At 48.0% G+C, this 25275-nt stretch overlaps 1 protein-coding gene across 2 annotated transcripts in view; it reads left to right on the forward strand.

Annotated features, from left to right (window-relative positions):
* Positions 1 to 5621: 5621 nt before the first annotated feature.
* The window catches only part of PAH (phenylalanine hydroxylase), a 418172-nt gene continuing 398518 nt past the window's right edge, over positions 5622 to 25275 (forward strand). For both annotated transcript variants that reach the window (XM_069629925.1, XM_069629926.1), the window contains exon 1: positions 5622 to 5774. In XM_069629925.1, coding sequence (XP_069486026.1) covers positions 5733 to 5774 — 42 coding nt within the window. In that variant the 5' untranslated portion in view covers positions 5622 to 5732. The remainder of the gene's footprint in view (positions 5775 to 25275) is intronic.

Genomic DNA, 25275 nt, shown 5'->3' on the forward strand with positions numbered 1-25275 from the left:
GGAATGATCCAGGTTCTCACATTTTCTGCCTTTGAGAATTGATAACCAGTTCTTGGCTGCTTCCGGTCTTGACATCAGGCCAGGCAGCTTTTCTCGCTTCTTTCATGCTCTCAACCAATTCTTGGCTACAACATCGTTTCCAATCCTTCTTCTCCGTGGGTATGAGTTTACTAAAATTGTGACACTGATGTCCAGTCTCTTCATATACAATGGCGTGTTCACCTGCAGTCTATTCACTACATATAGCCAGCTTCTATGATCACTTAGTCTACTTGCATTGCTGCATCTGTACAGTTATTGCACGGTTTGCATTGTCTTCAGTGCGTCACATATACGTATGCAATCTTCTTTCTTGCACGGGAACATTCACTTGATTCTTTATTCAGTCCTCAGGTTCTATACGGTCCATACATCTTCTTCTTCTTCGAGCGTCACTCTTACTTCCTGTGATGTCACCAGCTTCTCTTTGTCTTGTTTTCATATTCCTTCTGAGACCTTTTCCAAGAGATTATCATCTCTTTGGGCATACATATGGTATGGCTTTCTCAACGGATACCTATTCTCGAACCTGTGCCACGGTATGGCCACTATAACCGGTGTCAAGCATGGTGCAGGTTCAGGCTCCCAACATGAAGGCAGTAGGGGGGCGGGACTTCCTGTAAAGGCATTTGGCAGCTCCTCTACACCTGTTTACTGGCACCAATTCTGCATTCATGGCATATCCTGAAAACAATCGAAACACAGGGAGTATCAGTGAACCCTGGCCTCAGGTGTCCTTCACTCCACATTTATTTTTGGTTAAAAGCAAATGTTTGGATCCTTCTGAAAGCTCCCATGCACTTAAAACACGTTACATCTGCATTCGCGATACTACCTGTAACGGTTTATTGAGAAGCCACCCTCCACATGGGGAGTTTCCCCACCCACTTAACTGGTTATGCTCTTAACAAACTGTTTAACAGATTTTTTAATTAGCCCTGTCTCAGACACACATCATGCCCCTTGTATCCCTCTCCCCTGAGCAAACAATGAGCCAAGAACCAGGCCGGTGTACAGGAAATATATTGGTACATTTTTTATTTAAAAGTAAAAGAAATTAGCACACAAATATCAAAAACACCACGTTATCAGTGGCACAACACAATCAACTTCTCTCAGCATAAATAAATCACAAAAGTGATTTAAAAAGAACACAGCCACAATTCTTACTTTCTGCAAATTTAATTTCACAATATAATTACACTGATCAATACAAAGGGACTTATGTAATGCTGTGCGATTTTGATTTTCCTGCAGGCTTAAAAGGGTAGCAGTAGGATTTCAAGATTGGTAATTATAATTTTGCCCACACTTTTGGTTTCAAATAAACACAGGATGGCTTATTGCTTTGTTTTTCAGACCTCGCTCTCCTTGCTTTGGTCTAGGTTGGGAAGTCTGACAGAAAAATTGGAATGCTTTGGGGAATTTGGCATTTCAGACCCCCTTTACTGAAAGGCCTGTGTTGGGGAAGATGGATAAAAAGGTTGGAATGATTAAAGAACACAGGCAACCCTCTTCCCTAAAGAGGTTGGAGTCAGCTGGGCAACAAGGATTATCCAGTTAGTGTAGAGGCTGTAGTTTTTAACACATGCTGGGAAATGAGCTTTTTTAATTTCAAATTTTAGCATAATTCACCCCGTAGTGTTCTGCCAAATGGGGAATTAAATTAATGTAATTAATATTTTTGGCTACATAGGCTAAGGATCTACACAGTTAAGCCACCTGCCCACTATAAAGGGAAATGGCTGAAGGCAAGCAGACTCCCCCACCATTTGGTTTCCTATGGCTCATTTCTACTTACATAGCAAGCCTCTGTTTAAAGTTCCAGAAAGCCAGGTGCACCTCAGGGCACTCTGGAAAGATAGGGCAGGGGTCTGTTCACTCTACTCTCATAGATGGCCTCCGGCTCTCCACCATAGGACCCAGTCAGCTTTGAGGCCTTCAAAGAGAGAGACCGCTCCACCCAGATGCACTCTCATCAATCGCCTCTGGTTTCTCCTTACAGCTGTCAGATAAGGTAAGTTTCAGCAGTCTTTCTGATGGTCTGTCTCTTCTCTCTATCCTCCTGTATTTCTCCTTTTTCTGTCTGTGCCCTGTCCTAGTGCAGTCACCCTTATATATCAGCGATGATACCACCAATTTTACAATCTTGGGGAAGTACCCTGCAATAATCCCTGCCACTAGGATTGGGCAGTTACCCTTCTCTCTTCTCCAAACACAGCCTCCAAGTCAGGATTAGTTTAGGGAACTGGAGCAAATATGGCAATTCCCTTTTGTAATCGCCCCTTTGTTCTCCTTTTAACTTTTTGGCAAAAACTAGTTATGCATCACAACTTCATAATTGTACTAGCAACTGCCAGACTAAACATATTTTGTGATTCTGTTAATCATGGAGAATTAGATAGGCTGACCATCAAATCTGTATCATGTAGCACGGCCATGTGGCACCTTTCTGCCATTTCCATAAAAAGCACAACTGTTATGAATATGTAAGTTATTAAGCATATCCCGAATTTCATTTTCCACCCGCTCACCAACTCTCTCATTTGGACCATGTTCAGATCAGCCCGAAACCTAGTTTAACTGGCCATTACAGTTCCCAGAATCACAGGAAGATACATTTTATATCTCCAGAAATCACCTGGAAATTGCAAAAAAATGACACATAGAAGAAATCTATCCGCCTTACGATGGCTAAGAAAAAGGCCTAAATGACAATTGTGCTTTTAAATAAATTGTGAATTTTTATGTGGGACAAATGATCCTGCCAGCTGCCTTCCGGCCATATGTTTTCCCTGGGTCAGCCTGTGCCTTTATCAGTCTCTTTTGTGTTGGAAGCTTGCTCTTCGAAATGGGTTCCCCCATTTTCACACATATTAGTCGTATTCCAGCCAAGGATGACTTTACTTGAAGTCAATGCTTTCAGAGCCAGCAGGTCTGGAGAACGCTGAATTTCGACACCTTTAGCAGGACATTTTATTTCTGTTGGTCACTAAATGGGAGATGTGACATCCAGGCTGAGAATGGGAGTTTTCCTTTGTGAAGTTTTGCCCACAGCCAGCAAAAGCGTCTGCCTTGGGCTGACATTTTCCATGAAGACGAAGAGGCTCTTCAAATGTCACTGGAGTTATGTGGGTGAAACCTAAAATACATTGCTCTTTTGGTCAACCCACACATCATGTGTTGTTTTCCTGACATTTTCTTGTGCGCAGTGATATTTTTTCACTTTTACTTTAAAAAACGTTTTTATTTGTACACACATGTGCAGGCTGTTTTTGTTTTCAATGTTTAAAATCTTGCTATTCATGTGAAAGGGACTTCTGTTTGGGGCCTTTAAACTCACCCCACGGTCCATAAAAACCCTGAGCTGACCATCTGCTAAGGTTGGAGTTACTCATTTATCCTTCATGTGGCCTCTGAAACTCGGCAAAACCAGTTTCTCCAGGTCACTTAAAATGTATCTTGTGAAAGCCTGACTGGCGAGTTTAATCCATTTATAAAAAGCCCACTACATGTAGATGTATAATTCCCTGTGTATGTATATCAGTGTGCATGCATGTTTTAATAACTATCATGTTTTCTTCAGAGTTGTTTCTCTATGACCAGTCCCCTACATTATATGCGCATTAAGAAACTACTTGCCATCTAGCCACTAGGCACTTTATCGCACACCATAGCTGGACCGTGGTTTATATTTCATTTGGCAGTTTTGGCATTTGTCTTTCTACATGCATGCAAATCTAACATGTATCAATTTGAACACAAAGTAGCACTAAAGTAACATATCCCAATCACATTAACTACACTGGATACATACGAAATTGCAACACCATGCCCATTTTGCCACTCCCAGTAACAAATATGGCGCACTCAACATGGATCCCTCTTCATCACTGGCACCTTTCCTGACCACCCCAACACCTTACACCAAACAGACTGGTCTCACACTGCGCTACACTGCATTAATTACAAGCACAAGAACGGAGGATAGGATAGGACAGGAGCAAGTCTATGCAGAGCAACAGAGGTTCAAATCCTGGATTCCCACATAGAAACTGAACTCCGGTATGGTTTTAGGCATGTTATGAAAATCAAATCAAATCAAATAAATAAATATACCACAACCACCTTCTATTAGATTGTTTTAAGCTGTTTTGGGTCACCACTGAAGAGGATCAGCCCAACTGAAATAAATATGGATGCTGCTACCAATGGGAGTGGTCCAGCTGAAACTGCTAGGCCACCTGCTTCCGGCAAAGGAACACCGGCAGCCCTGGCTGTGTTACAGCCTTGTGGTCTATCAGTCTGTGTTGGACTGTTCACATTAGAGGCAAGTCCAAGACGGACGTGGTGTAGTGTGGAGGGATGCCCGCAGCAATGCCTGTGGTTATGATTGATTCAAAGCATTGTAGCTATCATATGCTGGTATGTTGGTTTGTGCTTCTCTGTCTACGTGAGAGGAGACGCTATTGCCTAAATATAGGTCCTGTGCTTTTCTGTGCCACAGGAAACCAAGTTGAACATCACTGATTGGACCCAATGAAGCCAACACTTGACGGGGCAGAGGGGGCATGGCCTGGTAGTTTAGGCTAAACTACATCCATTGGTGGCAGGACAAAGAGTAATTTGCATATGACTGGGTGCCCTCATTAATGACGTAAATGGGCAAAAAATATGGTGTGGAAATCTGCCCACAGCAACAGCAGTGGTTATGATTAACCCTAAGCCTTCCACCCATCACATTTTAGCTTCAGTGCATTAAGGAGGCCTAGCGAGTGAGGTTACTTCCTGGAGTGGCACACCCCATGAGTGATGACATGTCCCGGGATGTCACATGCCATTAATGTCTGTGCCATATGCCCCCCCCCCGCCCCCATGTAGGTGTTGGCACCCGGGCATACATTGTCATTAATACGGCTGCCAGGCCTTCCTCCACAGCCTGGCATGTTTCTGGGCGTCCTCGAAAACTCAAGAACATGTCCCCTGACCCCCACAACCCAGGCCCTGTCAGAACTGTCCTCCGTGACACCCATGACACCCACTACTGCATAGGGAACATGGAAGGAGGGTGGTGGTGGGGGGGGGTGTACTGAGCTGAACAGGGATGTTGTGTGACCCAGAAAAGTTAACATTGGCCCTGCGACCGCGCTTGCGCGTGTAGAATTAATCCGTTCGCCATTTCTGCCTGTCGCCTATTGAACTGTGTATTGGCAAGTCATCAAAAGTGAAAATGCGACCGCACGTTCATTTCTGAAATACTCCAGAAAGCAACACAATGGACCTACACAACACGAAACGTTACAGCAGCAGTGGAAGGGCTGCACTTCACCCGTCCCGGGAGCACGACTGCGCGCCACATGTTTCCCTGTGTGTGCGAGGGATGACAGGCAGGCCGCCCCACCCCCCCGTCCCCCCGCGCCCCCACCCTGCTGTGTACTGTGTGTGGATGGAAGCATGTGTGCCTCGCGTGACAGTGGGTGAAGGTGGAGAGGGGGTGGGGGCCCATGTGATGACAACGCCCCTAGGCCGCAGGGCGGGGAGGGCTGCCTGGGCACCGAGTGAACTTTAAATACCCCTGCGTGGAGTCAGGGCTCAAACACAGGCAGCGCAGCGGGTCAGGTGCAGCTCCACACCACACCACACCGAGTGACAGCACCAACAGCACAGCAGCAACCGCCAGCATCTGCCAGAGGATGGATGCGCACGTGGCCAAAATGAACCGAGAGCTCTCCCAGGTAAGGGCAAGGAATAGGGGCCAGGGTGACCCCATGGGTCACTGCGAGCCCCACCTCACACCTGTGCAACTTAAATGAAAAGTTACTAGGATTGTAATGTATGTCTTCTCTCGACAGCAGTGCCAAATAGCTCCCCCCTCCGCACCCCAACACCCCACCCGCCCCCGGCTCCACATGTTGGAAGAAAGCCGATATTAGGAAAAAGAGGCCCAGGGTTCCTGCTGTTTCCACGAATGTTGCCTTCAAAGCGCAGCCTTTTCTCGCGAGCACAGAGCAGCATTTCATCATTCTGACTCGCATGTGCAGTTGCGTGTTAGAGTTCCAGGCTCCAGGCTGTGGTTTGGTCATTTTGTAAACATTAATATGTGGGGTGCCTGTCCCTGTGGACTGCAACAGTGACGTGGCCAAACTCGGGATGCCCCAGAGAACCAGTGGGTACCAACTTCAAATAACAGACGGCATTTCACAGACATGAACACGCAGGGTTTGGGGAAGTCTGCTTTGGGTCACACGTTCTTAACATTAAACGGGCATGTGTGTGTATGGGGGCGGGGGTGTCTTAGTCAGGGACACCCCCCGACCCCCCCCCCCCACCCTCCCCCTCCCAAGCTCCGCAGTGTGGCGGACACTAGACGCCCAGGACTGGGTGTAATGCTGGACTCCTGGTGACCCCATACCCGATGGGGCTCCCGTGTGTGGGTACCCTGGTTTGCTGCTCCTCTCCCACTCACCTAATCCCTTTCCTTCCGCCTCCCCTAACCCCGCACCCCGTTCTTGGGCAGAGACGCCCCAGGCTTTGCTTAGGTTGGGCTTTGGCGCACTGTGTGATCTGGTGCCGGCGCTTACAGGGCGCATGTGGTTCTCACTCGGCGCCTTCCTGGGGTCCATGTTGGGGTGCCCAGCCCTGAATCGGAACTGGGCGCTAAATATGACAACTGGGTCAAAGGCAACAACACGTGAAAATGACGTAATAGCAGCGGGAGCGAGCAGGGCACGCGCAGGATAGTTCCAGGCCAAATGGCCGGGAATTGGCCCAGGAGCGCATTTCTCTGCCTGGCCCAGGGGCGAATCTCAAAGTAACCCGGGCTTTGCCCCCCCCCTCCTCCCTGGGCCCGCTGCTTGTTGCCCCTGGGGCTACTTTACGGGTGATGCGCTCGGGTCTGTGAATGATGCTGTAAGCCAAGGTGTGCTATGAAGGGGCTTCTAGGCGCTGAGAGCCGGGCTCCGGAGTAGCATACTGTGCCCCAGCCAGGGGACCCAGGCGGCCACCTGTGGAAGGAAAGGGAAGAACGGGGCAAGGACGGAGAATAGGAGGGGAGCTGAGGATTGCCATCGCATGGATGGGTGCCTGCCACATGTCAGTTATGAAGAATGTATAATATATATATATATATATATACACACACAGATGTCACTTCAAACTCAATTATCTATGTGGGGTGGGCTCGAGGGGTACTCGTGGTGTTTGGTCACGTGATGCGCCCAGTAAGTGCTGGAAGCGCAGGGTGGGATCATGGTACCGCTATGCACACCTGCGGGCCTGTCACCACAAGCACCCTGGCACCCTACAGTGTGTGTGTGGGCAGAAAGCCTGGGGCAGATGCGGACAGCAGGGAGCCCGCCAGCTCCGTGTGGTGGCCCCCTCTGATGGGGGGCCATGGCTCTGTTCCGTAACTACACAGCCCAGGTTCGCTCACCGTGTAAGGGTGTGCCCTCCCCATCCCCCGAGACGGGCACCAATTGGCTGCAGGCCCTGTCCTGCAAATGAGGGCAAATAATAGAAAGAATTATGCCCCCGAGTGGGGGCACACCTTCATTCATCCAGAGGTAGCCTACGCGGGGTCGGGATGAGCTGGTGCCCCCGCCCGTGGCTGCCAATGGGCCTCTCTAGTCACGCCCTGGCAGGACTGGGGCGGTGGCAGGCAGAGAGCACCGGGTGCACGTGCAATGGATGCCCACACGCGTTTGTAGATCTGTATCAGCGATAACAACCCAAGCGGCCTCCAGGCACTAGATTTCATTGCAGGGCAAGCCTACAGCGGCGCAGCCACAGAACTGGATTGGTAAAGGCGGTGCCACGTCCAGTACTAAACACACACTGGGCAATGCTTTTTGCGGTTGCAGAGTGGCACGCTTCTCCCTCTTGGGGCTCAGGGTAAGATGTGCAAAGGGAAAGGCTATAGGGGAAACCCAGCGGGAGCAGCACGGGGGTGAAGCCCTGGAGGAGAGGAGTGTAAGGAAGACTACCAGGGAGTGGCACAGTGGGGGAGTGAATAGGAATGTAGGGTAGGCAAACTCCTGCAACACGGAGTGCCCTCATATGACCATAAACTAACAGGTGGGCCTTGTACCCAGCTCAAGCCATCTCACACCCGGGTGCACCCGCCGCGCACGGGCCATGCTGCCATCATGGGACCAGCTGCTGGCATCAGAAGCCCAGGTGGTGCCCTCAGATTGCCATCAGATTCCAAGTACTCCCATAATTTGCTCGGCAGTGTCATGGTATGTTCAGGTACTCACACAATGTGCCAAGCAGATAGGTCACAAACAGGGTGGACTGGCCTTTGGCGAACTCTGGAGATTTCCTGGTGGACCTCTGCACCCCGAGCAGGGTTGACTGGTCTATGGGGAACTCTTGAAATTGGACCTCTGCAACCTGTGCATGGGTGGACTGGCCTTTAGGGAACTCTGGAGATTTCACGCTAGGCCCATGCACTCTGGGCAGGGATGGACTGGCCTTTAGGGAACTCTGGAGATTTCCCTGTAGGCCTCTGCACCCTTGGCAGGGGTGGACTGGCATATTGGGAACTCTGGAGATTTCCCGGTAGGACTCTGCACCCTTGGCAGGGGTGGACTGGCATATTGGGAACTCTGGAGATTTCCTGGTAGTCCCCTGCCCACTTGGCAGGGGTGGACTGGCCTCTGTTGTGTGGTATTTCCAAAAGTACCCAGAGGAATAGGGTTGGACTCGCTTTATGGGTCATTTCTTGCAATGATATAAAGGCGCTGCTGTTAGAGTACGTCGATTGCCATCAAGGGCCCAGGAAGTCGCACAGCCTGTGCCAGGAGGTGGCATCAAATGTCCAGGAGATACTCCGCATACAGCTTCAGTGTTTTCGCAATGAGCAATGGTACTCCTGTAATATGCGAAGTATTTCCATCCTTCAGCCACGCATGTCTCAGGAGGATAGCTCAGGGGCAACGTGAGGACACGGAGCACCACAGGTTCGATCCCCGGGTCCGCCCTTATAAACCTCTAGGTATTAAGCACGTTATAAATAACCCATCATATCATATCATGCCCCCCCCCTCCAGGAGCAAGCATGCACTTGCATTCTAATTAAAAAGTAATGGCAATATTTGGCTTTTTTTAATTGTATGTATTGTGCATTTTAAAAATGCCTTTCTTGATGGTGTGTGGGGAGTGTGAGTGAAAAATGGTATCACTTTTAAGTGTCTCTGGGTTTATCCCTTGTATATGTGCGGTTGCATAAGAGGATGTATGCATGCGGCACTTTTGAGTGTCTCTACGTTCATCACTTGTATATGTGCGGTTGCATAAGTGGATCTATGCATGGGGAACTTTTGAGTGTCTCTGGGTTTATCACTTGTATATGGGTGGTTGCATAAGTGGGCTATGCATGCGGGCACCCATGAGTGTCTCTGATTCGGTTTATAACTTATATGTGCGGTTGCATAAGTGGATGTATGCATGGGTGAACTTTTGAGTGTCTCTAGGTTCATCACTTGTATATGTGTGGTTGCATAAGTGGATGTATGCATGGGTGAACTTTTGAGTGTCTCTGGGTTTATCACTTGTATATGTGTGGTTGCATAAGTGGATGTATGCATGAGTGCACTTTTGAGTGTCTCTGGGTTTATCACTTGTATATGTGCGGTTGCATAAGTGGATGTATGCATGAGTGCTCTTTTGAGTGTTTCTGGGTTTATCACTTGTATATGTGTGGTTGCATAAGAGGATCTATGCATGGTGGCACTTTTGAGTGTCTCTACGTTCATCACTTGTATTTGTGCGGTTGCATAAGTGGATGTATGCATGGGGGAACTTTTGAGTGTCTCTGGGTTTATCACTTGTATATGTGTGGTTGCATAAGTGGATGTATGCATGAGTGCACTTTTGAGTGTCTCTGGGTTTATCACTTGTATATGTGTGGTTGCATAAGTGGATCTATGCATTGGGGAACTTTTGAGTGTCTCTAGGTTCATCACTTGGTTGCATAAGTGGATGTATGCATGGTGGCACTTTTGAGTGTCTCTACGTTCATCACTTGTATTTGTGCGGTTGCATAAGTGGATGTATGCATGGTGGCACTTTTGAGTGTCTCTGGGTTTATCACTTGTATATGTGTGGTTGCATAAGTGGATCTATGCATGGGGGAACTTTTGAGTGTCTCTAGGTTCATCACTTGGTTGCATAAGTGGATGTATGCATGGTGGCACTTTTGAGTGTCTCTACGTTCATCACTTGTATTTGTGCGGTTGCATAAGTGGATGAATGCATGGTGGCACTTTTGAGTGTCTCTGGGTTTATCACTTGTATATGGGTGGTTGCATAAGTGGGTGTATGCATGCGGGGACCCATGAGTGTCTCTGCTTCGGTTTATAACTTGTATATGTGCGGTTGCATAAATGGGTGTATGCATGGGGGCACCTATGAGTGTCTCTGTTTGGGTTTATCACTTGTATATGTGCTGAGCTTAGAGCCCTTTAGGAACGTGCATATGTAACGGATGGGATCATACAGAATAATTCTGAGTCCTAATAACCAAAGCAACTCAGGAAGATGGCAATCTACTGTTTTATTAACAATTATCTAAACAGGGAGTTTACAACGAACATCAAAGGAAGTGCGCTCAGTTTCTCTCAGCAATCTTTTCATAAACATAGTCTTTTATATCAAAAATACTTCAGAGGTGATGTCAACCTACGTGGCAATAATGAAGCACCATTCAAGGGTCGGGATTGGCTAAGAGGAACATCTAAGTATACTTGTCTATAAGGGCTAGGATTTGATTGGCTGTCCACTATCAGGTGGACATAACATGCCTACCTCTAAAACATATAATCTTCAGAAACATTAGATACACAGTTTCTCATTGCTCTTCAAACTATAAGGTCCTTCGTTATATGGACTACTACAATTGGTTGGCACGCTTATGCCAGGTCTGAAACGTTTGGTTCAATTAGCAGCACGTAAGCCCAGACCCAGGTGCAAGGAGATGGGGCATGACTCTACCTCCCCACCCAATTATCCCAGCATCTCTGATCACCAAAGCCTTCTGCCATGAAGATTGTATTTGAACTTGGCCTTGCAAAGTATCCTTGTCTTTAGAATACGGGGGAGTGAGAGCACTCACTATCGTTGTTCTGGGACTCCAAGTTCAAACTCTATTTTCATCCTTGACTCACGTGACAGGAGACCACGATTTGGTCCATTTTGCAGGTTTTAAATGCTCTAAAAGAATAAAAGCTGGCACTCTTGGTGTCCTTTCTTTGCACTTTAATAACGGGTGATTTATCCTTCCATTTGTGTGTCATCTGCATAAACATAAATCCGGGCACCCCTGATCTGATAAGATGTGCTAAGGCTCTCATGTAGAGACTGAATTAGAGGGGCCTCAATGAGGATCCCTGAGGGAGACCACAGGTCGCTGATTCAAAAGGGGGGTGGGTGGAGACCCCTGACTTCGATCTGTCTGAGAAAAAGGAGGTAAGCCAGTCCAGGGTTCTGTCTCTCAACCATAGCTGCTGACCCGGGACAGGAGAATGGTGTGGTCAACCGTATCAATAAGCATTGGATCCCTGCAGCTGTGCTGTCACCACCCATCTCAGATCATCCATTGCAGCAACCGCCGCCGACTCTGCTACAGCATGTCTGAAACCCACCCGAGAGGCATGCAACCACACCTATGTTCCAGCATGGGCTTGCAAATGCTCTGCGGCTAATGTTTCCATTCATGTACCAACATAGGGGAGTGGGGAGATGGGACAAAAGGAAGGATCCAACGTGGGCTTTTCAGCAATGTGCCTGGGTCAAAAGAGCTATTGATTATCGGACAGAGCTCTTGCACAATCACCCCCCCGTAGAAGCCTTTAGAATTGTTGCAGGTCAGGGGTCATGAACAGACCAAGAGGGATGACGTTTATCCATAGTATCCAAACGATATGATTGATTGACATGAACAAAAGATGTAAAGATGTTGCCCACCAAAGGGCTAATAGGCTGGGGGCCCACTTGATGAAAGGTTGGCACCCCTTGTCAGCCCCAATAAAATCTTCTTCAATTTTACTAATTTTATCCACAAAGAAGTCACCTGCTGTACCTTCCCATCATCACCTACTGTACCTTCCCTGCATAATCTGCTGTATCTTCACTACATCACCTGCTGTACCTTACCTGCATCACCTGTTGTACCTTCTTTGCACCACCTACTGTACCTTTGCTGCCTCACCTGCTGCACCTTCCCAGCATCCCCTGCTCTACCTTTGCTGCATCACCTACTGTATTGTCCTGGTATACCTGCTGTAACTTCACCACATCACCTGTTGTACCTTCTTTGCATCACCTACTGTACCTTCCCTGCTTCACCTGATGTACCTTGCCAGCATCACCTGCTGTACCCTTCCTGTATACTTGCTGTAACTTTGCCACATCACCTGCTGTACCTTTGCTGCATCGCTTGCTGTACCTTTGCTGCATCACCTGCTGTATGTTTGCTGCATTGCCTTCTGTACCTTCCCTGCATCACCTGTTGTACCTTCCATGCATTACCTGCTGTGCCTTTGCTGCATCACCTGCCGTACCTTCTCTGGATTATCTGCTGTACCTTCCTATATACCTACTGTAACTTTGCTACATCCCCAGCTCTACCTTTGCTGCATCACCTGCTGTACCTTCCCTGTATTACCTTCTGTACCATCCCTTTATACCACTAGGTCAACTGCTGTTCCTTTGCTGCATCACCTGCTGTACCTTCCCTGCTTTACCTGCTGTACCTTTGCTGCATCACCTGCTGTACCTTTGCTGCATCACCTGCTGTGTCTTTCCTGCGTCACTTGCTGTACCTTCCCTGTATCACCTGCTGTACATTGCCTGCATCATCTGTTGTACCTTCCCTGCATTACCTGCTGTGCCTTTGCTGCATCACCTGCCGTACCTTCTCTGGATTATCTGCTGTACCTTCCTGTATACCTACTGTAACTTTGCTACATCCCCAACTCTACCTTTGCTGCATCACCTGCTGTACCTTCCCTGTATTACCTTCTGTACCATCCCTTTATACCACTAGGTCAATTGCCATACATTTGCTGCTTCACCTGCTGTACGTTCCCTGCATCCCCAGCTGTACCTGCTCTACATCACCTGTTGTACTTTCCCTGTGTCACCTGCTGTACCTATGTGTGTACATTTGCTGCGGCACCTGCCATACCTTTGCTGTGCCACCTGCTGTACCTTTGTTGTGTCACCTGCCATACCTTTGCTGCGTCACCTGCCGTACCTTTGCTGCATTAGCTGCTGTGCCTCTGCAGCAACACCGGCTGTATCTCCACTGCATCACTTGCTGTAACTTAGCTGCATCACCTGCTGTAGCTTCTCTGCATCACCTGCTGTACCTTCCCTGCGTCATCTGCTGTACCTTGGCTACACCACCTGCAGATTTTGTCCCTGTACACCTGCCATACATCCACTGCATCACCTGCTGTAACTTCGCTGCATCACCTGCTGTACCATCCGTGCATCGCCTGTGGTACCTTACCCGGCATCATCTGGTTTACATTGACAGAGTCGCCTGCTGTACCTTCTTTGTATACCTGCTGTAACTTCGCCCACATCACCTGCTGTAGCTTTGCTGCCTCAGCTGCTGTACCTCTGTTGCATCACCTGCTGTACATTTGCTGCATAACTTGCTGTACATTCCCTGCATCACCTGTTGTACATTCCTTGCATCACCTGCTGCACCTTTGCTGCATCACTTGCTGTACCTCTGCTGTATTATCTGCTGTACATTTACTGTATACGTGCTGCAATTTCCCAGCATCACCTGCTGTACCTTTCCTTTATAATCTGATGTACCTACGCTACATCACCTGCTGTACCTACGCTGCATCACCCGCTGTACCTTCCCTGTTTACCTGCTGTAACTTCACCACATCACCAGCTGTACCTTTGCTGCATCACCTGATGTACCTTTGCTGCATCACCTAATGTACCTTTTCTGCATCACCTGATGAATGTTTGCTGCATCACCTGCTTTACCTTCCTTGCGTCACCTGTTGTACCTTCCCGCATCACCAGCTGTATCTTCACTGCATCATATGCTGTAAGGTAACTCCATCATATGCTGGACCTTTCCTGCGTCACCTGTTGTACCTTCCCTGCATCACCTGCTGTACCTTTGTTGCATCACCTGCTGTACCTTTCCTGCGTCACCTGATGTACCTTCCCTGCATCACCTGCTGTACCTGTGTTGCATCACCTGCTGTACCTTTCCTGCGTCACCTGTTTTACCTTCCCTGCCTCACCTGCTATTCCTTCACTGCATCACTTTATGTACCTTCGCTGTATCACCTGCTGTACATTCCCTGCATCACCTGCCACACCTTTTCTGCATCATTTGCCATACCTTTGCTGCATCATCTGCTGTACCTTCCCTGTGTCACCTGCTGTACCTTTGATGTGCACCTTTGCTGCATCACCTGCCATACCTTTGATTCGCCACCTGCTATACCTTCGCTGTGTCATCTGCTGTACCGTTCCTGCATCAGCTGTTGTACCTCCGCTGCATCACCGCTGTACCTCCACTGCATCACCTGCTGTAGTTTCCCAGCATTACTTGCTGTACCTTCCCTGCATCACCTGTTGTACCTTCCCTGCCACACCTGCCGTACCTCTGCTGCGTCACTTGCCGTACCTTTGCTGCATCATCTGCTGTACCATCGCTGAGACATCTGCTGTACCTTCTCTACGTCATCTGCGGTACCTTCTCTGCGTCACCTGCTGTACTGTCCCTGTACACCTGTCATACCTTTTCTGCATCACCTGCTGTACCTTCCCTGTATACCTGCTGTAACTTCGACCACATCACCTGCTATACCTTTGCTGCCTCACCTGCTGTACCTCCGCTGCATCACCTGCAGTACGTTTTCTGCATCACCTGCTGTACCTTCCCTTCGTCAGCTGTATGCCAGCTGTAACTTCCCTGGCTTTTAACATTTTTTATTAAGATTGACCGCCTTTTCATAAAACTCCATGCCAAAAGCATAGTGTTCACACATGTGCCCCGCAGTTCCATTCTTCTGACAGAGCTGCAGCACCCGCTCGCCAGTGGCACAGAGCAGGTTAAATGTCACGTTGGCCCTCATAGAGGCTAGTAGGGCACAAGGCTCGTGCCGGCAGAGTTTGCTTTACATTCTGCACCTCAGATGTCAAATCTGAGAATCAGGGCCCTCTCAGCCTGGAGGCAGGTTAAACTATGAGAAGAAGCCATGCTGGTTTCACTATGCTGACTAATAGGAAGATGATTATGAAAGACAGGTATCCCAAATTGGATTCATAGCTTTGTCAACCCTCTGAGCTCAGACCAGCTATGAGAGGCTATGTAGAGTCCAGGCAGCCTGACTGGTTGCATTGCAGGGACTGAGATAAAAGGCAGGGTGGCTGCCTCTGTTGACTCTCTGGGAGGAAGGGTAACACCTCCCTGCCAGGCCTGCTAGTTCTCACCTGAAGATCTCCTGGGAGCCTAGTTTGAAAGAGAGGCCCTTCTATATGACGGGCCTTCCTCATACCGGGGGGGGGGGGGGTCCGGGGGGGGTCGCACAAGAGACATCCTTTTAGACTGAGGTCTGGGAAATGGTGAAGTTAGGGCAGCTGGAGTGCACACGTGGGCTTGAGGAAGGGTTGCACCATTTTACTTTTCTGTGGGCTTCCCTCTCCTTCGTATCCCCTCCACGTCATGCTGAGCAATGCACGCTATGTATGACGTCAGAAGGCATGCGCCCACTGTCTCCAGGATAGGGATTTGAATGCTTAAAACGGGAGTTCTTGCATGCAACTCCCTCTTACCTTTTGCCTATAAAAGAGGGGGTTCCCCACTCCTTTTTTGAAAGAAGTCCTTTTGAAAGCACTCTGCCAGAGGAGAAGAAAGGTTCACCAATGCAGAGAAAAGCTCTGCTCCTTGCCCATCTACAGGGCACATTGGGAGTGACTTTACGCAGGACCAAGACCTGCCTCTTTTCCAGCAAAATTCTTTAGGCTGAAAAAGCAAAGACTGGACAGGACTCACCTGGTCTTATAACACCCTTGAGAGGGCCTCACAGCATCCAGAGAAGCTAAAGCAGCCAGGTCTCCTGCGTTTACTGCTCAAAGCAACTTGAACTCAGTGAGCTCAACGGTCCGAATCACTGGGACCCACAGTGCTGCCTTTGACACTCGCCTCTTGCTATCATTGAACCGGTTTGACACTGCATCACCCCAGCAGAGGCATATCACCTGTCTGGCTCAAGCACCAGTGCACTGTGCAGATGACTTTGCTTTGTCATCGAACCAAGCATCAAACTGCCAGGACTTTGCATCACATCTCGACTCGAGCTGCTCGATTATCGCGTCACTCATCAAACTGAACCAGGGGTACTCGTTGTTTTATACCATGCTCGATAGACCACTCCCGGTGACCCATCAACCTGCATCACTCGCCGGCGCCTTCGAATCTCAAGGGACACCGCTTCAAAACAATTCGACAAAGATGCAACTTACCACCTTTGCATCTCGACGTCTGGTTCTACCCTGTCAAACTGCCTAAAAACTTAAATCGAGCACTATGAGAGCCCTTGCCCTCTTGGTACGTTCTTGGGGCCTTAGAGACTGGCTAAAGCCCTTATTGCATCTTATGCCTTGAGAGCACATCATTTGTGTGAACATTGTTGCAATTCTTGACTTTCCCTCTCAGCTTAATTATCCAGAGTGCTTATATACGCCACCTGCTCTGAATTCTCGGTCTGCCTTCACAGGGTGGGTTTTTATAGTGTTTTGGTAGATGGTTGTATGATTCATTTGTTTAATTAAAGTATATATTTTATTGAACCTTGATTGGACATGCTTTTCTTATGGAACTTGTGCTCTAATGGTGTCTGGGGTGCTGCTGTTTCACATGCACCCCCTTCCTGAGAGTAGAGTCTGCCCTCGGCCCACGTTTCCACAGAAAGGACGTACATCTCTAGGCTGTGCCCGCTCTCCCTTCATGATAGAGACCGCTTTACAACTTCAGGGCAGAAGTCATGTCGTCACAGCTAGTCAGATTGACATGTATAACAGCCAATCAGCAAACATGTTGCTCCTAGTAGAGCCCAATGGTTGATGCCCCACAGGGAGAACAACAATTAAAGAGTTCCCTCATTTGATGCGATTTGGTGCCAAGTCCAGGCATTTGCAACGAGTCCAGATATATACAAAACAGTACGAGCGGCCAGGGCTCGACTAGAACCAACACTAAATATATGGCTGTCAATGAGTTATGACTTTCAGTGCAGGAAGGAACCACACCTTTCACTCTCCGAAGGGTTATATTTGACTCAAGGCAGTAACGGAGTGTGTAAACAGCCCGCAGTCAGGGGGGCACTTTGAACCTGCTCATGTTCATTGGAGGCGAACTTACAGAGAGAAAGTGAGCACATTTCTGATGAGCCTCCGAACCGTTCCATGGGCCCCAAAATGTTTGCAGCTGCTTGAGCTAAAGTGACTGCTGGCAGATATACCGGTCATTGCCTGGGGCTACAAGTAACCAAACTTTCCCGATGGATTTCCACCAGTGGTCGAAGTGTGCGAAAAGAAGTAGTGGAACTATGTTCCCTTCTGGACTTCCCCGCACCCCGCACACCACCTCACCACGCCCCCCCTCCCACGTGCAATACAACCCCTCCAAACAAACACACAATGCAACCCCTCCAAACAAACACACAAGTACTGTTGGCTGTGGACTCGGACTGGTCTGCGCTGTTCTCTGGATTTTCTCTGCAGTGCCGCCTTTGTTCTGCACTGGACTACTCCCTGCCTCTGGACGCCGTGTGTACGGCTCGGAGCTTTTCGAACGCCTGGAGGACGTCCTACTGTGATACACACAGTTTGCCTGGCCCCCGTTCGTGAAAAGGAGGTGACTGACTATTATGACCTAACTTGTCCCTGCCCACTGAACTGCCCATTGAACTGCCTATTCCATCTACCTTTAATTGACTTGCTCTCTGGGAAAGGGCCCCTCCTTGTTACATTCTTTCAATTGTGTTCCCCGCCTTGTAAAGTCCCGGAGGTGTGGTTAACGTTCTTTCTCTGTGTTTCTTCTTCTTAGGCCCCGCCCCCCTGTGTCGAGTGACGCCCAGGAAGCCTTGATAACATCAGCCTCCTCGCGCACCCGCGCCGCGCACCTGCCAAGTACATTCTAAGTACTGTTGGCTGTTCGCGGTTCGCGGGAGCGCGGAGGAGGTTCTTAGGCTTCCGTTAGTGTCCTGTTTGATCTAGAAGCACGAGCGGTTTGTCATTCATCGTCCACAGTTTATTGTAAATTATTTTGATATTTCTGTTATATTTTTGGTTATTGTAGCCCAATCACCCAAGTTTTGGGGAGTCCCACCGTCTGGGGGGGTACAGTGAGTGGTGCTCCGGGTGGGGTGCCTTCAACATTGGGTCCACAATTCAAACAAATGTGCATTACTATTGTTATTATTCCAACATGTTACTTTTATGTGTCTAGAGGCCATGTTTACTCTTTTGGTAACTTTCCTTGTAAACCTATAGAGGCCTCGTCTTGAAGTGCGGACTTGTGCCATTATACCACTGTTATTTGGCATTATCTTTCGCCTTGGCAAAAAAGGGGCGGGCCTTACAGCTTGGTTTTGGGGTGTGTGCCGCTCCTGAGTATGAGTCCGATACTAAGAAGTGGTAGTAAAATCGGCTCTCCCGTGCAAGACCTCGCCCCAGAGGTTATTACCAATACGCTAATCCCTCCTCTTCTTCAGTACTCGGCAGCCACCGCTCTTTTGCTACCTAGGTCTAGCCTCCCTATAGAGAGAGGCGTGGGACGGGGTCAGGTGGGATATATGGACCTCGCCATAGCAGCCGCACCATCTTTGACCAGCTCCCCTTCACTGCATGGTCCGTCTCCGGCATTGGCTGTGCCAACTTTTTCAGTCCAAGACGCTAACGACTATGTTGGTGATGAGGGCGAGGTGTTCAATCATGGGCTTGACGTAGATTGCTCCTCTACACAAGGCCTCCGAGGCCTCCATTGTCTCACAGACACGTCTATCTTGGCACCCACGATTGTCAGCGAACTAAGTAAAAGAGTGCGGCTCTCCTTGGGCCCTTCGTCTCCTGCGTCATCCGCTTTTCCATTCCGTGAACAAGTACACTTTCACATTCCCCCAGTAACTATCAGTGAAATAAATGGCGACCAGGGGACGGCTCCATCGACATTTTCACATAGGGTCTTGGAAGGGGGTGTCGCCACTCCATATGACAACACATCTTTTGGCACTGAGACGGCAGTAGGGCCTTTGTTTGTAGAAGGTGCGGTTCCCTTTTCCCTGGTGAATGAAGAGGCAGATGTCACTGCTCCAAAGGGAGAAGTTAGATCGGCCTCTACCCCAGAGGAATACTGCTCACACTCGCAGTTAAACGAACCCTTCAATTTTCCAGTCATTTCACGCATTCTCAATTTACTGGATAAGGGACACGAGCTGACACACTGTACTCTAAGGGAGATGCAATCTTCATTTTCTCTTATGAAAGACAAGATGGCCAGACTGGAAGGCTTTATTCTAGCTGAAGAGCACTCTAGATCCTTCTATCTGGCCCATTTTGAAAAATTGTTGTAGAGTGTCCCACATAGAGCACCCCAGCTCCTAACTCCTATATTGACTTACACTCAGGGCTCCCAGACTGAGCCGGGAATGGGCTCCATAGTTGTCCCACAGACTTCTTACTCTCAGGTAGTGTCAGGGTCCAATCCACTGATGACGTTACATGCCAACTCGGAGGCCATTGACTTGGTGGAGGTTCTTAAACTCCAGCACGAACGTCTATTACAGGTGGAACAGCTTCTCTATAAGCTAGCTGCCACCAAACAGCTCTTGGATCCAGAAGACCCCTCAAGAGAGGGATCCAAAGTTACTCAAGGTCTTGCTACTCCCTCTGATAGTCCCTCCGCCCTGACTGACATCATTGAGGCTCCGCCCAGTCCTGCATTGTTGGCAGTAGACTTGGGCTCGGACTTGGAGGAAGGACCCGTGGTGCATGAAGGAAGACACTTTGTTTCGCGTAAAGCGAGAAAGTCCTTCCTAAGAGCCCAAAAACGTCTAAACCTTACCAAGGCTGGCTTAAAGAAAGCTAGCATCTACATACCACCTCCGGTTCGTGCTTTAACGATCCCCGAACCTATAGCAACCTTGGGTACGGGGACCAGCCACGATGATTCTGGCCTAACCCTCTGCGACCTTGACGAAGAAAGTAGGAAACATCTTCAGGTTGCAGCTTTGAAATCTGGGAACACACAGATCGCCTCTCGTGGCCCCCAAGGAACTTCCACGGTCAAGCTCCAATCACAGTTACATTCTTTTTTTCCCAACATCCAACCCAGAAAGGCGAGCTCGACGTTGCTAGCCGAGGCCTCAGTCACACCTGTTCTGAGTCCAAGTTGTGCTCCCCCCCAGTTGGAACCCGTTTTGGTTGGGACGGATGCAGTTACCATTCCCCTAGCCCCCTATGGTGCTGTAAGTGTAGATCTTGGTCGTCCTCCTTCTCCTTTAGAAGTACCTGGGGTCTCGGCGTCTCCCAACGTGGAGGTGATGCATCTCCCGCCCTCAGCGGTAGGAAAATCTCTTCCAGCTGTCCTGTCCTTCTCGCACACACCAAAGGACATGAAATTAATCCTTGGTTGGTCGAGCAATCCAGAGTCAAACGGCCCTGCTCGTATAAACAGGTCATTTTTGATGAATTCATTCTTTCAAATTCCAGCCCTTAGGAACCTTTCATCTAAAGATCTAGATTGGGTTAAATTGGCAACCCATAACAATCATAGAGCCCTGTGCAGAGTCCAATCGCAGATTATTACCAAAATGCTGTTGGACTTTGCTGAGGACTTCCATTCCATCGGTCTGACTCCATGCCTATTCTCGGACATGGATAGTGCATGGGCCTATCTTGACTGGGTAGCTCCCACCTTGCCAGTATGTCCTGTGGGGCAGGGTACAGACTCATCTGACTCTCAGGTTACGCAACTAGCCCTCCAATTAGCATCGCTAACCCAAGCATTGAGTGGGCTAGCTTGGCTGGAACCCCTGATAAAAACAGCTGCAGCCATCAAAGGGCCTACTCCAGGCTCATAACTGTCCAGACTGACTATTGCATCCTGGAATTGTTGTGGCCTGGGCAATTTGGTCGCATGGCATAAGCGGGCTGCCCCTGATCGGAAACCCGACATCTTATTTTTGCAGGAAACGATGAGCCTATCCGAGCTTTATCTCGATGGGTACTCCAGTTTCTCGGTCCCAGCCAGTCGCATTCTTACAGGCCGTCCCTCGGGCGGTATTGCTGTCCTTATCAAAAATGGTCTAAAAGCAGTGGCCTCTATTCTTGATACTTCAAAATCGTGCGTCTTAGTGGAGCTGTTGTTTGAACCCGCCGAGGTTGTCCCTTTGCTTTTAATGTCGCTGTATTGGAACCCCAAGTCTCTTTCTTTTCCCCTGCTCGTGCATGATCTCGACAGGATGTTGGGTCATGCTGCAGTCTCGTGTCCCTACCATGAAATTGTGATTGGAGGCGATTTAAACTCATACCTTCAGTTCTCTCACTCACTAGGATCTCTTTCTTCCCTTTCCTCTCACGCCCAACAAGCTGTTCATAGAGGGTACCATTTGTTAAGATTCTTTGAAAAATGGGGTATCTACCCAATTCAATTTGCACCTAACCCTTCACATATTTCATGGTCACGGGGCAACCTTTCATCCCTTATTGACTACGTCCTTGCATCCAAAGTGTGTTCCGGGTTGCTTGAACCAGTCTTAATTCTAGACTTGGGTCTGAGCGACCACCACATGCTGTGTTCAATACTTCAGATGAGGTGTGAGGTCTATAGTCCTTCACCTCCAGTCTCTTTGGTGGTTCCCGACAGAAACACCATCTCTGTCAACTGGAATCCGTCCGTGTGTAGGAAATTGGTGTTTTTGGTGAATAGAGATCTCATACCAAACTATGACGACCTTATGTCGCAGGGGAATATCAAAAAAATCAACGACAGAAACATCAACATGATTCAGCTTCACCTACTTTCCTTAGCGAAGGACGCTTTGGCTAAAGGCAGCCCATTGGATGTCAACCCAAACCTGAATCAGATAGCAACATTAAAAAAGCAAAAAAATCGGGATCTGGCTACTTTAAGAAAAAAGGCCCTCAGCCCTCTCACCTACCATTGGGAAAAAACCATATCATTGGGTGCTTTAAGCACCATACTAAGTCTCTTTTTCAGGCTGCCTTCACTCTCGCGAATCAACATATGATTAGCTTGCTTTGCAAAAAAAAACTCGAGAGATATGGGCAATCTTAAGAAACCCCTCAGGTAAGGTGGACACTCGATCTGTGGCGATTATCTCGGGCTCCGAATGGGAGAAGTATTTCTCTCAAAAATATGCCTTGCCTACCACTCATGCCACTATTGAGAGTACAGACACGTGTTTGTCCATGCCGCGAGTCTGTCCTTGGGCCAAAAAAGACATCATATGGGTGATTTCCCAATTGAAGTTCTCCAAAGCAGCCGGTCCTGATGGGCTTCCTCCCTGCGTTCTAAAAGATGACCCTCACTTTTGGGCCAGTTACCTTCTTCCCTGCTACCAGCTAATCTACATAACTGGTAAGATCCCGGAATCATGGCTGACTGCCATAATCATTCCAATACATAAAAAGGGTGTGCTAAACAACCCCTTAAATTTCAGGCCTATTGCCCTTATAGATACTGCTGCGAAAATTTTTGCACGTCTGCTTCTATCAGAATTGGAAGGCTGCATACATGAGCTAACAATTCTTTCCAAAGCACAGGTCGGTTTCCGCAGAGCAATGGGCACCCAATTAAATGCTACGATCCTAGCCCATCCTCTTCGGAATGCACATACCAAAACTAATGGAACTATATATATGGCAGCCTTGGACCTCTCGGCTGCATTTGATAACGTACTCCGTACCCAGCTTTGGCAAAAGATGCTTGCTGGCCTATGGCATACCATCTCCACTAGTTGCATTAATTGCAGCCTTACACCAGAAGACTTCTTACCGAGTCCGCATCAATGCAGAAGGGCTATTGTCTAACAACATACCCACATACATAGGTGTTAAACAGGGCTGCAACTTGGCAGCAGTCCTGTTTAATCTTTACCTTGCCGACATCGATGAGATCTGGCAAGGTTCTAACTCTTTTCCGGTCATACTGGGTTCTATGCGGCTGCATTGGCTAGCATTCGCCGATGATATTATAATATTTGATAGAGTGCCGTTTGGACTCCAAAACAAATTAAATCTGTTTGGAGAATATTGTAAGCTCAATAATATGACTATTAACTCACTTAAATCGCATATATTGGTTTTCACTGCTAAAAAAAGCTTCCGAGATTAAACTTTACAATTAATGCTCAGGTGATCTTGAGAAAAGAGGAGATGAAGTATTTGGGCTATCATTTATCGAATGGGATGTCAGCTAACATGTGGCGCTCAGTATTGATTGCAAAGTTTAACCCCCTTCTGGCCCAAATGAGAATCATTTTCACCAAATATTGTCGTTACTCTCTCCTGCCTTTGATACATTACTACACCATGAAGATAGAGCCCACCCTCCTCTATGCAGTAGACATCTGCCTTTTGAACTTGGGGCCCCTCCTGAACATCCTACAGGGTAAACTTTGGAAGAACATTTTGGGGCTGCCCGGATACCTACCGAACGCCATAATTATTCATGAATTGGGTCTATATCCACTAGAAGACAGACTTATTTGGCGGACGGTATCTGCGTTTTCTAAAATGATTCCCCCCCCCCCCAAATTCTCTCTATGAGGACTTTCAGGAAATGTTAGCCGGAACGTGTCCTATTTCGCTCACCATTGTGAAAGATAAAATACAAGCGGTTTTAATTTCTTTGAATATGACGCAGGATGATCTGGTAAATAACCCTGCCAAAGTTAAAAGGCGTTTTTTCAAAAATTCTTGGGCTCACAATTGTGATCGGATTGGACGCTACTCTTCCTTCACTATATATGCCACCTTTAGACATGCAGTCGCACCTCGGCTGCCTTATATCCTGTCTTTCCCAGACAAAGGAGCAAGAAGGCATTACATGCGCTTCCGCATGGATCTCATCCAGACGGGTGCCCGCATTAGAAATTGGAACGGCTATAGGGCATTGGCAAAATGGGAGGGATGCAGATTTTGCCTAAACACATCTGAGCCTGAAACCCTGACACATCTCTTCATGCACTGTAATTTCTTTCTCAGGCATAGACAACGTTGCTTGGCCGCATATCTTACTTCGTTCTCTCTGTTTGAATGCCACCTAGTATGGCTGCGATGTATGCAGGGAAATTCTAATTCCATCATTCTAGCAACCGTTAGACTCGTTGCAATAATAGAAGAACATCTGTTGTTACTCAATAGGACCTTCTGGAGAGGGTAAACTTTTAAACCTTTGAGATTTTGCATATTCAATAACTATTGGTACTTGCCGTCTGTTAGAGGCAAGACCTAAGTTGGTAGAGGCCTGCAACGCCTATTAGCACCATCATGTTGCGTAGGTTAGGTTAGGTTAGGATTGATATTTGGTATCGTAGACCCCCACTGTGATTTTGTGATTCTGTGATTCTGTGATTCTGTGATTCGGTGATGCCATGTTTATGTGATCTTGTGACTTTGTGAGTCGGTGATTTCGGGGATCCTTGTTGATGCATTAGGAAATGTTTTAACGTTCCAACGTTCCAATGATTTTAGTATTGTTTGGTTGTGTAATTATTTGTGTTATTGCGTTTGTTTTATGAGATTTTATATGTTTTATATGTGTTATATATAATTTGTAAAGGTGTAAATTTAATTTTGCTACCAAAACAAACAAATAAAAAAAAAAAAAAAAAAAAACACACCTGCTGTTTAAGGTAATGTTTGGTGCAGTGAAAGTTTCAACTTCTTCTTACACTTTATTTTAAAATAAACTATTAGGAACGGTTTCTTTTTAAAATAAAGGTATAGGAACAGCCAACCTAAAAAAAAAAAGCAGAGCAACGCTCCCAACCATTCTGGCCTACTTCAACCAATGTTTTCGACTGCTGCCCTGGGTGCCTCTTTACGCCGAGCAGGATCTGACCGCATCAGCCTGTTGGCTGGCGTTTCGCTGTGTGGCGTGTCTTGCTATGCCAGTGCTGCCTTCCTGCGTGTGCTTGAAGTCTTCTGTGGTGTTGGTTATCA

The sequence above is a fragment of the Ambystoma mexicanum genome, chromosome 12 (genome assembly GCF_040938575.1).
Source record: "Ambystoma mexicanum isolate Mex_15411 chromosome 12, UKY_AmexF1_1, whole genome shotgun sequence".
NCBI classification, from domain to species: domain Eukaryota; kingdom Metazoa; phylum Chordata; class Amphibia; order Caudata; family Ambystomatidae; genus Ambystoma; species Ambystoma mexicanum.